Source organism: Scardinius erythrophthalmus (assembly GCF_964197995.2).
Source record: "Scardinius erythrophthalmus genome assembly, chromosome: 6".
Classification (NCBI taxonomy): domain Eukaryota; kingdom Metazoa; phylum Chordata; class Actinopteri; order Cypriniformes; family Leuciscidae; genus Scardinius; species Scardinius erythrophthalmus.
The window spans coordinates 17,457,788-17,473,129 of record NC_138226.1 but is presented as its reverse complement, the minus strand read 5'-3'; the positions used below and the strand labels follow the sequence as shown (position 1 = coordinate 17,473,129).

At 35.3% G+C, this 15,342-nt stretch overlaps 2 protein-coding genes across 10 annotated transcripts; one reads left to right on the top strand and one right to left on the bottom strand.

The window, feature by feature from the left end:
- The first annotated feature begins 2,310 nt into the window (after nucleotides 1-2,310).
- Nucleotides 2,311-14,477, top strand: LOC308692004 (putative methyltransferase). 9 transcript variants are annotated; one of them, XM_081367675.1, is made up of 8 exons: nucleotides 2,311-2,505; nucleotides 5,227-5,305; nucleotides 12,056-12,205; nucleotides 12,587-12,747; nucleotides 12,965-13,178; nucleotides 13,397-13,497; nucleotides 13,753-13,890; nucleotides 14,093-14,477. In XM_081367675.1, exons 3-8 carry the CDS (start codon nucleotides 12,095-12,097, stop codon nucleotides 14,181-14,183), a joined length of 816 nt encoding a protein of 271 aa, XP_081223801.1. In that variant the 5' UTR covers nucleotides 2,311-2,505; nucleotides 5,227-5,305; nucleotides 12,056-12,094; the 3' UTR covers nucleotides 14,184-14,477. The 9 variants fall into 9 exon arrangements, with proteins under 9 accessions (XP_081223801.1, XP_081223796.1, XP_081223803.1 ...); XM_081367672.1 differs by lacking the exons at nucleotides 2,311-2,505; nucleotides 5,227-5,305 and adding exons at nucleotides 10,957-11,189; nucleotides 11,467-11,605; XM_081367670.1 differs by lacking the exons at nucleotides 2,311-2,505; nucleotides 5,227-5,305 and adding an exon at nucleotides 10,150-10,267.
- Nucleotides 2,381-9,546, bottom strand: LOC308692003 (uncharacterized protein). The gene is made up of 8 exons (XM_081367668.1): nucleotides 9,451-9,546; nucleotides 6,017-6,253; nucleotides 5,480-5,821; nucleotides 5,046-5,357; nucleotides 4,816-4,932; nucleotides 3,513-3,596; nucleotides 3,391-3,431; nucleotides 2,381-3,258 (listed from the first exon to the last, which is right to left on the bottom strand). The coding sequence occupies exons 1-8, from the start codon at nucleotides 9,512-9,514 to the stop codon at nucleotides 3,208-3,210; spliced, it is 1,248 nt and encodes a 415-aa protein (XP_081223794.1). The 5' UTR covers nucleotides 9,515-9,546; the 3' UTR covers nucleotides 2,381-3,207.
- Nucleotides 14,478-15,342: the final 865 nt, after the last annotated feature.

Here is a 15,342-nt window from a genome sequence, read left to right as displayed (position 1 = left end):
AGTAGTCTGTCTGTGTTCTTGTTCCCTGTTCAGGCTGATGATGCTGATGTTACTGTGGGCTCAAGGCAGACTGCTATCACTTAGAGTAGTTTATATTCCAGGGCATTTGAATGTGGGAGAGGACAATCTGTTGAGGCAGGTTGCTGAGACCCAGGGATTGGAGACTCCACCTGGAGGTTCAAGAGAAAGTGGATCTGTTCGCCACCGAGGAGTCGACCCACTGTCCCCTCTGGTTTTCTTTCTGGTTTTCATACCTCCAGCTCCACTAGAACTGGATTCCATGGTACAAACATGGCCGAGGGCTTCATTTTACGCCTTTTCCTCAATCCCTCAGCTCCCAGGAGTTCTGGCCAGAGTCGGGCAAAAGGGAATTCGCCTATTGCTAGTTGCTCCTTTTTGGCCAGTTCAAGCGTGGTTCTCCTGAAAGGCTCTCTTTGGGAGATTCCGACCACACACTAAAACAATGTGTTGGCTCAAAATAAATAAATAAATAAATTAACGTGACAGTTTGCATTAGTTTTTTTTTTATTATGAAAACTTCTAAATAAATTATGTTCAACCAACAAACACTATTGAATTAGAGGAACTTAATTTGTAGCATGAACACAATTATTTTTAAGGTGATTACTCGATTACTTTAAGTCGTTCCAATTATTTGAGTTGTAGCCCTGGAACCAATTAATCTTACCTATTTTATTTAAAATACACTGCTTTCATAGCACATGCCAAATGTAACTGATTTAGCATGTGAATTTAATGAACAAGAAAGATATTACTTATCACTGCATTAGCACAGTCATTGCTTGTGTAAATAGTGTTATACTCTTCAGCACAATGGTAACCACAAAAATTTCAGAAACTCTGTTAAATGTCAAACATAACAGCAATAAGCACTAACATGTTTTTTCTCTTCATTAAAAACAAAATAACACTTAATTACAAAATGTATTCTCCTTATTCAATACTATGCAAAGCACACTAGAAATCCACTATCCAATTTCCAAAGTTATCAAGACAATTTCATTGTTACAACAACTTAATTTTGAACAAAAATCCTTTAAGGCATAAATTTTTGTTTAAATTACACACAATATTAAGCAAATGTAGTGATCAACATTATAACGTCAACAGAACTCAACAAAATAATGTTTGCAACTTAATAGGTTTCATTAAACCAATGAATTTGAACGTTTAACTTTACAACTATAATTTTCTTAAAATGTTCTGTCTAAAGTGACCAAAAAGACATTTAACTCCAGCTCACCATCGGTGCCGCTAAACTGCTCCGTCTCCAAAATGTTCGTACGCATGGGTCAGAGTTTGCGAGCAGGTGCGCAAATTTTCTCCTCAAGTTTGTTTTTATAAATCACAACTTATGCGTCTGAAATGGCGTACGCCTCTTTCAGGGCCTCTTTTGTGCGTACTCAACGATTATAAATGATGACAAGCGAGAGAGAGGGTCTAATTGAGACTCGTAAGTCCACCAGCACTGAGCACGCTCTGGAGAGCACTGGTTGAAAGATTTTAAGGAATGAGAAAGCTCTGGAGAGCCCTGGTGGAAAGAGTTAAAGACTGAGTTATGAGAAGCGCTCACAGCGCGGATTTATGTTTTTTGTGTGATCTGCTGATTGTGAAATAAAAATAGGCTTACGAGTCTCAGTCAAGCCGACCCCGTCTTCCTTCTAGCATTGTGAACATTGTTACAAAGGCATTAGCCTTTGTTAAGCTACTTCAAAACTATGCATTGTGAAAAGCATTATAAATTGTGCAAAGAAATTGATCTGAACTGGCATTTTGTGGCCCAACAACCCCCATGCCCCAAAGACCTTGTAACAACCTACCATTAAACAGCCTTCTTTAGGATTTTCAGTAAAATATGAAGAGTAGGTCTACAACAAGTTTTGTTGTCTGTCTTTGTCCCACTGCAATGTAATATACTGTATATATACATTTATATTTCCATTTTTAACATACATTTATAATGCAGTACAATGTGTTGTATTACAATGGCAGTAAATGACAAAAACAAAACAAAATCTAATTAACCGCTGCGAGAGTGTTTTTAATACAATGACCAAAGGAGTGACAGCAAATTTCACATAATTCTCTCTCCAGACTGCTGTAGTAGCCTATGTTTTTTCCTATTTTATAAAGTTGTGGAAACACTATCATGGATTTTTTTCTTTTGCTATTGGAGCAAATGGGAATACAAAAATTATGTTTGCTGTCATCTCCTGTTCACCACTATTAAAGTTTACCCAACTATGATGAATTCTGCTTCTGAGAACCCAGAAAATGTGAAAAGGGTCCATTACGGAAATAACAAACCCACAAACTTTGCTAGTGTTACAGGTTAGTCCACAAAGTGAGAGTAGAGGATCTGACACCAAGAAGTGTATTTATAAAAAAAAAAAAAAATACTCAGGGCCAATAGGAACATGCTGGAGAACAGAAAACCAAACCATAAAACTGATGAGAATACAAAGAGTACAACCGCTTAGACTGGTAAGTACGACATACACATGGACATAAAATGACTGCTCTTTCACTCACTTCAGTATTCACAGATGTTACAGTATTTTTTTTTCTGAAACGCACGTAACACTGTGCATTATGGGAAATGAAGTTAAACTGGCAGCATTAACAAAATACACAACAATAATTACACAAGATAATGCGGGGTAAAACAATTTGTGGGACAGATAAATCAATAAGAAACCAGGGACTAAACCGTTAAATAAAACTGAAAAAAAAAAAACAACGACAATAGGCCTGACATCAGGCTTCCTTTAATTAATATTTCACTGTATAAAAAGGTTGCAACTATATATATATAAAAATATATATACACATACATTTTATATCTGACTTGACTAGTTGAAACATCTGTTGCAGTTTTCCACTACAGGAAATACTGTGCTATTTTTAGCACAGTTTTATGTTATGAAACCACAATGAGGTTTCGATCTGGCATGCAGATTGATCGACACTCAGAGATAGTGTTGGTGTTCCCAATACAAATGAAACCCTTTGCTTACAGATAGAGCAAACCCAAAATGCACTTGAACATAGAAAATAATATAAATTCTGAATTTTTAATATACAAAAATAATGAATGACTAGATATAGGATTCATTTGGTGTTTTCATTTCCATTTAGTAATACATCAATGGAATAAAGTTCTACATTCATTTCCAGTGTGATGGCTCACTGTGCTTTAACAGCTGAGTAGATGACTGTAGAATTCCTGTCCAACACCTGTAGATATTGAGATATACAAGCTTAAAGCGTGTATTAACTTGACATAAATCACAAACACATATAGAACATCATTAGCAAATCAAAATGATGTTCTGAAATGTTTATGAAAAAGGGGGTTTCATAGCTGACCTCTGAACTTGCATGATCGGTTTTAAACCAGCTGTCATCTCCTGGAAAATTAATCAAAGTCATAGATTTAACACACTATAAAGAGCACACAGAGGTTAATGTGAACTTCCATCCTGCCTCACCCTGACTAGATCCTGCAAACGTCACTGAAGCATAATGGATGTCCTCATCTTCTTGTGATTTTAATCCAGTGACATGAACTTCATCTATCGAAACAATACAACAACATCCCTCATTTCAAATCTCATTGCAATCATAAAAACATGCATTATAAACATGGACACAGACACATAAAACATGAAAAACATTTTAAGAATTAAAGTTTATATTTGAAACGTGCATTGTAGTTATTTATAATGGCATAAAGGTATAATGGCATTAACGGTGCTCTACGCGATGTGACGCGTTTTTTAGACCGAAACATTTTTTGTCCCATACAGCAAACATCTCCTCACTGTCCGCTAGCTGCCTGTCCCCTGAACACACTGTAAAAAAAACGCGGTCTCTGTAGACAGCCCAGGCTCCACAAACGGCAACAAAAACAAACCGGCCCAGCCTGGACCACGAAACATAACAAACAGTGTTCCAGCCAATAACTGACAAGAATGATTTGGGGGTGGGGGTGGGGGTGGGGGTGGGGGTTGGGGTGGGGGTTGGGGTTAGTGCGCGTGGAGGAGAGAGAAGCATGAAGAGGGAAGTTAGCTAGAGGAGAGATGTCCTAGACAACGACAACGATTAACGTAAGAATTATATTCTCTTGAATTTTGATATGGCCGACACACGACCAAAGAGACGACGTTCTGATGAACAAATAGCAAAGAAGAGGGAAAAGGAGAAGGAACGCGCAAAGTCCCGAATTTACATCGGAAAAGCCTGTTTCAGGAAGCACGGAAGGGAGGAGGAGGGGACGGGATGAGGAGGAGGGAGGGTCGAGCTAGCCTCCGTTTTGTTTGACAATACTTAGAACGTCAACAAGAAGTGACGTCACCCAACATCGCTAAGAACACGTTTAAGTTCTCAAAAATCGACCCCCTCTTATACCCTCATCAAGATAACGGCCTCAGTGGCAACGTTAATGTGCAGATAAGCTAATGTCCCTTTAAGGCAAATCAGTTGGCTTGGCTGCCGTTTTAGTAACAATTTTTTTTATGTAAAAAAAGATATACTAGCACAACTCCAATCTACTTGAATGAAGACAGTCCAAGTCATGATAAAATCTGTTTCTTTCAGGCTTATTGAGTTAATAAGAATGCATATAGAGTAGGCTACAAAAAACAGGCTAATGTCTCTTTAAAAAGTCAATTTGCTTTTGTAAATGAAAGTCACAACAATTATCCCGCTGCCACATTGAGTGTAACAATTTGTCCCGTTTATTTTTCTATGGAGCATCTTCTCCTCCTCGTACTGTCTCTGAGATCAGCTCACCTGTTTTTCGCTGACGTTTAAAAACTAGAAGTCCCAGCAGCAGAATCAGCACAGTGCCAGTGACAACACACACCACGATGATCACGTTCTGTAGATAACTTTCCTGTGTCATATCTTCTGCAGAAACATGTGGAGTCAGATAATACACCAACACTGCCCAGCGTCATGACTACACAGTGACAATTCACTATTTGTATGCTAGTACGTAAACTTAATGGTTAATTTATTACCTTGGTTTGGTACAGTTGAGGTTTCTGTTGATGAGGAAAGACTGATTGTTAGAGGAGCCAGAGCTCTGAGTGTATCCTCAGTAAAAACTGCACACTGCCAGTGCTCTGTTTCACTGCTGGACAGATTCACTGTGAGTTGTAACTTGTTGTTTTTCTCAGTCATAATTTGCTGTTTTCCCAGCACTCCTCTGTTCCCCTCCATCCTGAGCCAGACCAGCGTCACTGAATCAGTCACTTCAGAAACTTCAGAAACTTCACAGGTAAGAATCACTGACCTTTTCCTCAACACACCATCAGGGGGCTCCACTGAGACTGAAATCAACAACAACATCAATTACCTTTTAAATGCAATGAACAAATGTACTGATGAGAAAAATGTAGCTGAAAAATCAGTGTATTTATTTTTATTGATTGACTAATTGATTTTTGCAAACCTCTGATGGTGTGTAGCATTGTGGTTGTATAGGGATTTTTTTGTTCATTTGTAATACACCTGTATTTCCCACTATAATTGAAGTTCACAGGTGAGATGTGAAAGATAAACGATTGACTATTGTATGTGGTTGAAGAAAGTCTTCCTGGTTTAATTTGTCCTTTAACTTGAACTTTTCTTCCTTTTTCAACTGCTATCAGATCAGTCTGTGAATTAGGCCTCGGCTCCCAGGTCCACTTCCATCTCTGGTATTCATTTTTAGACTTGCAGATCAGTAATACGTCACTATTATCAGAGCTTTGTCTGTAAATGGTATTCATTTTAGTATTTCCATTATATGAATCTGGAAAGACAATAGGTAACATGGTGAATTTCAGTGAATACATCTCAGTACATTTTAGGTTTAAAAAGCACTGTCTTTATGCCTAAAGATTTTTTTTAATGTGAGATTACTTCTGCACGTTTAATTTAGTATTCTTAATGAAAATATTATTATTTAGGCATACACCAAAGATTTAACATAAAAGACTATACTTACTTGAACTGACATGAAGCGTGTGAATCCTAACCGTTGATACATTTCCATCTTCCATTAATCTACAGTAATATTTGCCCTGGCTGTGTTCATCAACGGTGTGTAAAATGATGTAAGCAGAGTTGTTGTACAGTAGAGTGGTGTTGGATGTTTGTTCTCCATCTCTCTCCCACTGCAATGTTGAGGATTCAGACAGGAAAGAGACCTCGCATCGCAAAGGCACATCATCGCCACGCTGAACTTTTAAAGAAATTAAATGAAAACAGAATGAACAAATATGCAGGTCCCTATAACAAAATATTAGAATTCCTTTGGATAGGGTTAATCAATCACATCATTATAGTCACAAGCATAATGTTTACTCACATGTTAAATAATAATATAATACATTTTGTAGTTACCTGGCTAGATTTATGTAAACTTAATCATGTTACAAACACAGAGTATTGTTAAAATAAAAATTACAGGTTTAGAAAACTCAACATATCCACCCTTACGAAAAAGAAGTTTATTCAAGTGTTCTATTTTAAACTAAAAATAAGAAAGTATACTTTCAGTCTACTTTTTATATACTTCTCAGAAATATACTTCAAATTGCACTTAAGTGTACTTGACTTATACTGAGAGAAAAGTCCAAGTATATTTAGCCTATACTTGTTGATCAATATATACTTAAAAGTATAATTAAGTATTCTAAGTATTTTTGGCTTGTACTTGTGTTTACTATTTTAATTGAGTAGCTTATTAAATACTTTTTTAAAACATAATATTACACAGCGTCTTATAAACTAACATGTTCAGCTTTATATAACAAAGTTTCGGGTGGAATAGCTTATAGAGTAAATAAAATAAGCATGGAAAATAAGTTTATTCAAGTGTTAGTATACTTCTTTTAAACTAAAAAGAAGAAAGCATACTTTCAGTCTACATTTTATATACTTCTCAAAAATATACTTAAATACACTTAAGTGTACTTGACTTATACTGAGAGAAAAGTTCAAGTAGGCTATATTTGGCCTCTACTTGTACTCAATCTTTTGATCGAGATATACTTAAAATTTTAATTATTCAAAGTATACTTGGCTTGTAGTTGTGTTAACTCTTTTGATCGAGTAGCCTATTAAATATACTTTTTTACATTGTTTTTCATATAGTCTTATGAAACTTTGTTTGAAAATATTGATTAAAATGTTGATATAGAACAGATATGTTTCTAATTCTGCGTATCTGAATTTTTGTGTAGGCTAGTTCACTGGTAGTGTACATATTTACTTTAAATAAACTTTTCCCCACCATTGACTGAATTTTCCAGCTATCCATGTTTCGGTAGGGAGCGCTATGACAGTTCTAGTACAGAATCTCTGGATCAAAACACAGGAGAAGAAGAAGCTGAACCATGTAATAGAAGATTGCTCACTCAAATGTAAAATAATGTGATCATCAAACATTAAACAGCTTGTAAATCAAAACTGCTTAATGTTTCCAAATGAAATGAAGCGTAGGCCTAACCCATGAAGAGAAAACGACTGGGGGTGTTGGACTTGATCTGCTACACCTGTGTTTTGATCATCGTTCTGGATCTGATCAAGGCGTAGTCTTTGACAAATATGTGATTTTCTCAACTATTTTCTCAACATTTTAACAAAATGTTGCCTTTCTTTATGAAACTTACTGACATTCAAGTGTTGATAAAAAAGGATGAAGCTAATAAAATGTTTTTAAAATTAAAGTAGAGTTAAAGGTATTTTTCAAGTATAAAAAATAACATTTGAACATAGTAGTATACTGTAGGCCTACTGCAAGTGCAAAAATTGTATATAAATAGTAAACTGTAAGTATAATGTTAAGTTCACTTAAAGAAAACTTGTAGAATAAAACTACTTAACTAGTAGTTTACTGAGAGTACATTAAAAGAAAACTTGTAGAATAAAACTACTAAACTAGTAGTTTACTGAGAGTACACTAAAAGAGTAAAAATAATATATAAATGGTAGCCTGGTTGGTTAACACCAGACCCTTCTCAGTGAGTGTAGGGTCTGGAGAAGCTATGTGTAGACAAATCATTTCCAAAGGGGCGTCACCAACCGACGTAGCTTAAATTCCTCTTGGCGCAATTGGATAGTCTTAAAACCAATCAGAACGATGAAGCACTGTAAACCCAGATTTTGTTTCTAATTAAACTTACGAGTAATCATTACTTATTCTTTTATGTTTAGTAAAAACCTGCTATCATTACTAAACAACATTAGTTGTTTGTACTATTTAGCTGAAAGATTCATTGCACTAATCATGTTAAGCTGAGATAATGTTAAGCTTCTGTAAGGGAGGGGTGTGGCCTATTTAAACAGGTGACAGTGCGCAGAGTGTGCCATTGCAAGATTGAACCGAAGTCGAACATTACCAGCTTAACTTATTACTAAACAGACTGACTTTATTTCTATCAGACGTCTACAAAATATCTAGTTGAGAATCAACAGAGGTTTAAATGTTGATTATTTATTGTTTAATTTGTAGTCACCATGATGGTGAAAGGTGTTGGCTTTAGTTGGGCTCTAGCCTTTAAATATTTAAACATTATATTTTCTCTGGCTGCTATAACTGTGAGTTTAAAAGGTACAATAATTATATCAAAAAGCTAAGAGTAATGTGATCTATAAATCTCCTTCAGCATCATTGCACTGTTGGCATCATGTAAATACCTCCTCAAACATATATGATTGGTGTCAAAATGGTAAACTATAAGTATGATATTAAGTTCATTTAGAGAGTACTACTAATTTAGTAGTATTATACTACAAGTTTTCTTTTAATGTACTCTCAGTAAACTACTAGTTTAGTAGTTTTATACTACAAGTTTTCTTTAAGTGAACTTAACATCATGCTTATAGTTTACCATTTATATATTATTTTTACTCTTTTAGTGTACTCTAAGTAAACTTGTAGAATAAAACTACTAAACTAGTAGTTTACTGAGAGTACACTAAAAGAGTAAAAATAATATATAAATGGTAAACTATAAGCATGATGTTAAGTTCACTTAAAGAAAACTTGTAGTATAAAACTATCAAACTAGTAGTTTACTGAGAGTACATTAGAAGAAAACTAGTTGTGCACTTGAAGTTTACTACTGTTACACTTATAGTACACTTAAACATATACTTTTATATACTTCAAGTGGGCCAATTTAGTCCCAAGCGGTATTAAAATAGTACACTTACAAGTTTACTACTAGTACATATTGACATTAGTATACTTACTACATAAAGTATACTTAAAAATATACTTGAACATTACTCAAGTATACTTCATAAAATGAACTTGAAGTATACTTTTTTTTTTGTAAGGGCAAGTACAAGTTTCCGGACAGAATCTACTTATTCAATAATAAAATAAAACAAAAAATATTTTTTATTTATGTTCAGGTTTGTAAAACTCACCTTCTTGAGATTTGCGACAAAACCCACTTCTCAACATTAAAATTAAAACGGAGATAATATGCATTCTGTTTTCTTCAGTCTTATTTTAGAGCAAGGGGAAATGAAAGTAGGAAGGAAATGTAGTGTGCTGTTCTTTCTTTCTTTCTTTTTTTTTGCCTTTAATATATAACTTTTGACTTTACATTTTCAAATAGATATATTAAAATAAACAAAACAATACTGACGTTTTAAGACTGTTTGGGTCAGCTGAGGTAGGCCTACCCTTTTTGGCATAGGCCTACTTAGGATATTTGAGACCAGGATCACTGAAAATGGCACATGATACATTTTTAGATAATGTTGTAACAGTGTTTAAGTCTGGGTTGTTCACAAGTCCAAAGTTAGCTTACATTTCAGTTTACAATTATTTTTGTGTCTTTCAAATGTGGAAGTACTCTTTAATTCCTAATGCTTTGATAATATCACACTTTGGCCATAATTACCATTGAATGACCATTGCACACAGCCCTTTCTTTTACTGTCTATGCCTTCTTATACTGTCTATGGTCTATGCCATAGACAGTAAAAGAAATGGACACAGCGACCCCATTGGATTCAACGGAGACAAAGTGAAGCCAATTAGAAAATCTTACTTCCTGGGGGTCCAGCGTACTGCGCAGACTCAAACCTAGCTCGACGACGTAGATGTGACGTGAGCAAACCGTCTGTCTTCTAGTAGCTGTGCCAAGATCAATCTGAATCATTACCTTCCGAAACTCGCAGAGACGGAGAGCGTGAGTAGGAGATGTCCATGATCTTGGAGCAGGAGAAACTTTTTGTAGGTGTTCTGATTAATTACTTTGTCATTTTGCCTCGACGTCCTCCCGATTGCCCGCGAGCTTCTCCTCCTGTCCATACGGTAATTCTCTACTGTGTGACAGAGAGTCGCGTGGCTGTGACGCAATCGTTAGCCTACTTTTACAAAAACTGCTTCTACAGGGCCATAACGTAAGATACAAGGTAATGGAGCATTTTATACATTGTCGTGTTTCTTTAGAAATAAATAATGGACAAATGGAGTCTTTAAACGCCTCAGATGCGAAGTTATTCGCTGTCAAAGTGACGCCAAAATGAATGGGAGTCAATGGGATGCTAACTGCAGGTGGGGTTCCGCTAGCCAATGGCGGCGTCCGGGGGTACTTCACAAATAATACAAATCCCTGCACCCTTGGTCTATGCACACAGCTGCTGTCTTCAGGTGCTTCCGTCTTTTAGATCATCACAGCGTGTTGACTGCTGCCCTCTGGTGATGTAGTAATATAAAGATCCTTAGTATGATACAGTCTAATAATAATAAATATAGAATGCACGAGAATATATTCTAAGAATACACGTAAAGATATTATTTAAAACTTTCCTCAGTTTTAACTACATTTAGTCAAATTGAAGAAAGTTAAAAATAATTTTAGTAGCGCCTGGTGCACGAACAAATAAACCCATTTTTTACTCTCGCGATATCTGGCTGTTAACACTGGAAAAAGTAAATATCAATGGCGACGTCCATAGCACTGCACAGTCTTATTACAATTTACACGGTATTATTTATCAAATGAGTCCAGTCGAGGCTAGAGTTCTTTCGTCAGACAAGAATTAACGGACTGCAACTTTGATTTGGAGTGTTTAGCGCCATATTTTACCGGCACGCACAGACAAAGACAGCGGCTGATAGATGACACACAGCTCGCATGATCTCTGTCTCTGTGAGTTCCCATGAAGACACGTAACGGACGAGACAAGAAGTGTGAATATCGCAACGTGGATGAAAAAGACAAATTAAAGAAATGTTATGTTATTAAAAATGTTTTTAAATATAGTGATACATTAATATTGAAAAAAAAAATGTAATGTTGTAAATTTCGATTTTTAACTCCCTTTTTTTAAATTTTAAGTATGTTCATTATCTAGGTTTAGGCTATTACAAAACATTAGCCCCTCTCTCCTCGTTTTTACGCATCTAGATCTATTTTTTTTTTACAGTCTATGATATAGATACATCAACGGCATCAAATGAAAACTGGACTACATCTTTTGATCTTTTTATCATGAGTAAACTCCGGCACATTCGGACATTGTGTAATATGATGTCTTTACAAATCCGCTTTTGATGCCGAATATGGTAGGCGATGGTTTCAACTAACGTTAGCTATTAAGCTTTCTGTCCGTTTCTTTGTACCATAGTTTTCTTATCACTTTTTAATGATGATGTAAATAAATCAATAAATGTAAACAAATAGTTCAAAGAATGGGTTTATGATCACTTTTCAGTGTTGGTGTAAATCAGGGTGCCCAGTCCTGTTCCTGGAGATCTACTGTCTGCAGAGTTCAGATCCAACACACCTGTCTGTAATTATTGCTCACGAAGATCTTAATCAGCTGGTTCAGTTGTGTTAGATCAGGATTGGAGGTGAACTTTGCAGGAAGTTAGATCTCCAGGAACAGGATTGGGCACTCCTGGTGTACAACGGCTGTGACATCTTCCCTGCACCACTCTATTCAGACATGTCACTAGTGGTTTGTCCCGCCTCTTGCTTGTTATGTCCAGTAATAATTAACTCTTCTTGTGCAGAATTTTCCTCTGAAGATTTGCTCTGAAATCACAGTGAAGATGACTTTCAGAATGTTCGAAGATAAACAACATGCCTCCCTATATCAAAAATATCGATTTGATCCACCTGATGAGCTGAAGGAGCTTATTCTTCAGTATCTGGAAAAAAAGGTAATATTATTGTACATTTTGAGTGCAACAATCTGACATGTTTGTCCACGTTATTGTGTGCATGACAGCTGAATGCTTGTTTGGTAACTCTAAGGCCTTACCAAAATATCCATAAAATACATTAAGCCTATAATACAATTATAATGCATTATTGTAGTAGTAGTAATAATAAATATTCATTAACACATAATATTATGTGGCTGTAATAGTAAATCATATAAATTTAGGTAAGATCATATAAGATACCATAGCACTTCCAAAGTCATACAGTAGCTGATGTTACATAACCTATGCATATTTACTAATTTATTCATAAAATTCTATTCTCTCATATAATGTTATACATTTTTTTTTTATAAAATATAAAAACATGCTTCACAGAAAGGAAAGCCCCATCAGCTGGCCGTGGATTTAGGCTGCGGAACAGGGCAGAACTCCCGTTCGCTGACACCATATTTTCAGCAGGTGGTGGGTATTGATGTCAGTGAATCTCAGGTGGAGGAAGCAAGAGCAGTGCAAGGGTTCCCTAACCTCAGCTACAGGTCAGTAAAGCATGTTTCTACTCTTCCTTAGCAAACAACTCATTCTTGTCCCATCTCTTCTTTACTCTGATTGTGCAAAATACATGGAACAATGCACCTTTATACCTTTGTAGAACCTTGAAAGAATGAAATTAGGTCTTTGAGACACAGCATTGTGCAATACAATGCTAACAGTTTACTGTGGTCTAGCCCTATCATGTTTATCATTAATTGACAGAGTTGGCACTGCAGAGGATCTGCCATTCCCAGATGGCTCGGTGGATCTGCTGACGGCTGCGTCTGCAGCTCATTGGTTTGACGTTGAAGGTTTTATAAAGGAGGCTGTACGTGTCCTGAAGCCTCATGGCTGCCTGGCTCTCTTTGGCTATGGAGACAATATGAAAATGCACCACGAGTCCTGTGGTGATCGACTTAATAACATATATGAGGAAGTAAGTATATAACAGAACTATGTACTGTATATATGAATTGAATATGAGTACACAGAGCTGATTTAATAGTAAATTATGTAACACACTGACACTGTTTAATATTTAAATACCAAAGCTTCAGCTTACTGAATGCATGTTTATCAAATTTGAAATTTAACTGCTGCAATGTGCTCACAGAATAGTGATATCTGCACTCTGATGTTAATTTATCCTGCTAGGTAAAGCAAATTCTGCTGCCCTACACAAGCACTAGGGTAACTGGGGCCAACAGTAAGCTAAAGGACTTATTTGAAGCCATACCCTTCCCAGATAAAGAGAGGTACTGTAAACTAGAGCACTTCACTGTAATGAATAATTAACCTTCTGTGTCAAAATGAGCCTCTACACAAATCTGCTTATCTCATTTGCTTTCTTTTGTATAGCTCAATTTGTGTTTAAAATAAAACATATTTTGTCTATACATTATTATGTTAAAATAACATAAATAATACGTAAATAATGCCATTTTTGAAATGAAATGAGTTGCAGTTGTGGTTTCTGATTCCTTTGTAATTTTCTGTTGTGTCTTTGTAAGGATCGAAATAATTCCAATAAAGCTGCAGCTGAGCGTCAAGAACATAACTGGTTTTATTCAGACGTTCTCCATGTACCAAGCCTATCTGAGAGCCGATCCAAATGCTGCAACTGCACTGTTGGAGAAAACAGCGTCACGGTAAATTACTTCTTTCTCAAAAACTTCAGGGATTTTACTGTTATGCAGCATTTATGGTTTGCAACACAAAATTGTACTGCAAGTTTCTCTTTGAGGAAACAATGTTAATTCATTTTTCAAAATATTAGATTACGCTAATATGCTTTTTGTCCTTGATATATGATATTGATGGTATATTTACCTGTCACTTATTCTGTTCCAGTATTCTAGATGAGTTGAAAGAGTCATCAACAGAGGCCAAAGTTGACTTTATAATGGAGTACTTCTGTGTGCTTGCATGTAAACCTGAGTGACACATGACTCAGTCACATGACCCAACACTCCTGTGCTGTCATTCCAGGTGTGTATCTAATGTAGGTCCTACATAAGTTTTAATCTTACTTCGTCAATCAAGTTGTTAACAAATCTGTGAGCTTACAAACACAATATTTTTTTTATAATTTCACATGAAATTTTCTGAAAATATAAAGCACTTAGTTTTTCACTATGTATTATGATGTTGCAAAATGTTACGTTGAAGTAATTTACATACATGCATTAATATAATGTTGTTTAAAAAAACAAAACAATAAAATGCTTTATTTTCATTTTTTGCAGTTGTGTAGTTTGTTCACATGAACCGTAAACATTCCCTGGATGTCACAGAATTTTTTACTCCAATCTAGGTTTTGTAAAAATGTAAATTAATCTTTCTTAACACCCACACTTCACCTTAAGCTTTTTATTTTTTTATCTCAGTGTTGGGGCCTGGGGGTAACGCATTACAAGTAACATCAGTTACGTAATCAGATTACTTTTTTTTTTAAATAACGAGTAAAGCAACACATTACTTTTAAATTTACAACAAGATACTTTTTCAAATAAGTAACACAATTGACTTTTTCTCATTTATTGTCTGACACCTCTCCTGTCCCCATGTTGAGAGAAATCTGGAGTAAGAGGCAAATGTGTTGTGTTCACTCTGTAAACATGATGATTATTGTAGTTCTAGACTAAATGTGAATATGCATTTACTCATCTCACTTGCACAAAAACAGGTTCAGTATTCCTCAAAATGAATAAAAACACTGAAATGCAAACTCAATATTACACAAAAATAATTAAATATTAATTAATACATAATTTATGCATTTAATCTTGCTTTATTAACCAATATCTTTGCTGTTGACCTTCGGTGATCCAATTCAACCATACTTAAAAGCAAAAAATGACTTTAGTTAAACACGTTTGTGTGTGTGTATATGTGTATATATACTGTATATATATATATATATATATATATATATATATATATATATATATGTATATATATATATGTGTATGTATGTGTATGTATATGTATATATATATATGTATGTATGTATATGTGTGTGTGTGTATATATATATATATAGTCACGCTTTGGCTGAGTGAGGCATGTTCAGGAAGATGGATAACGATCAAACTATTATT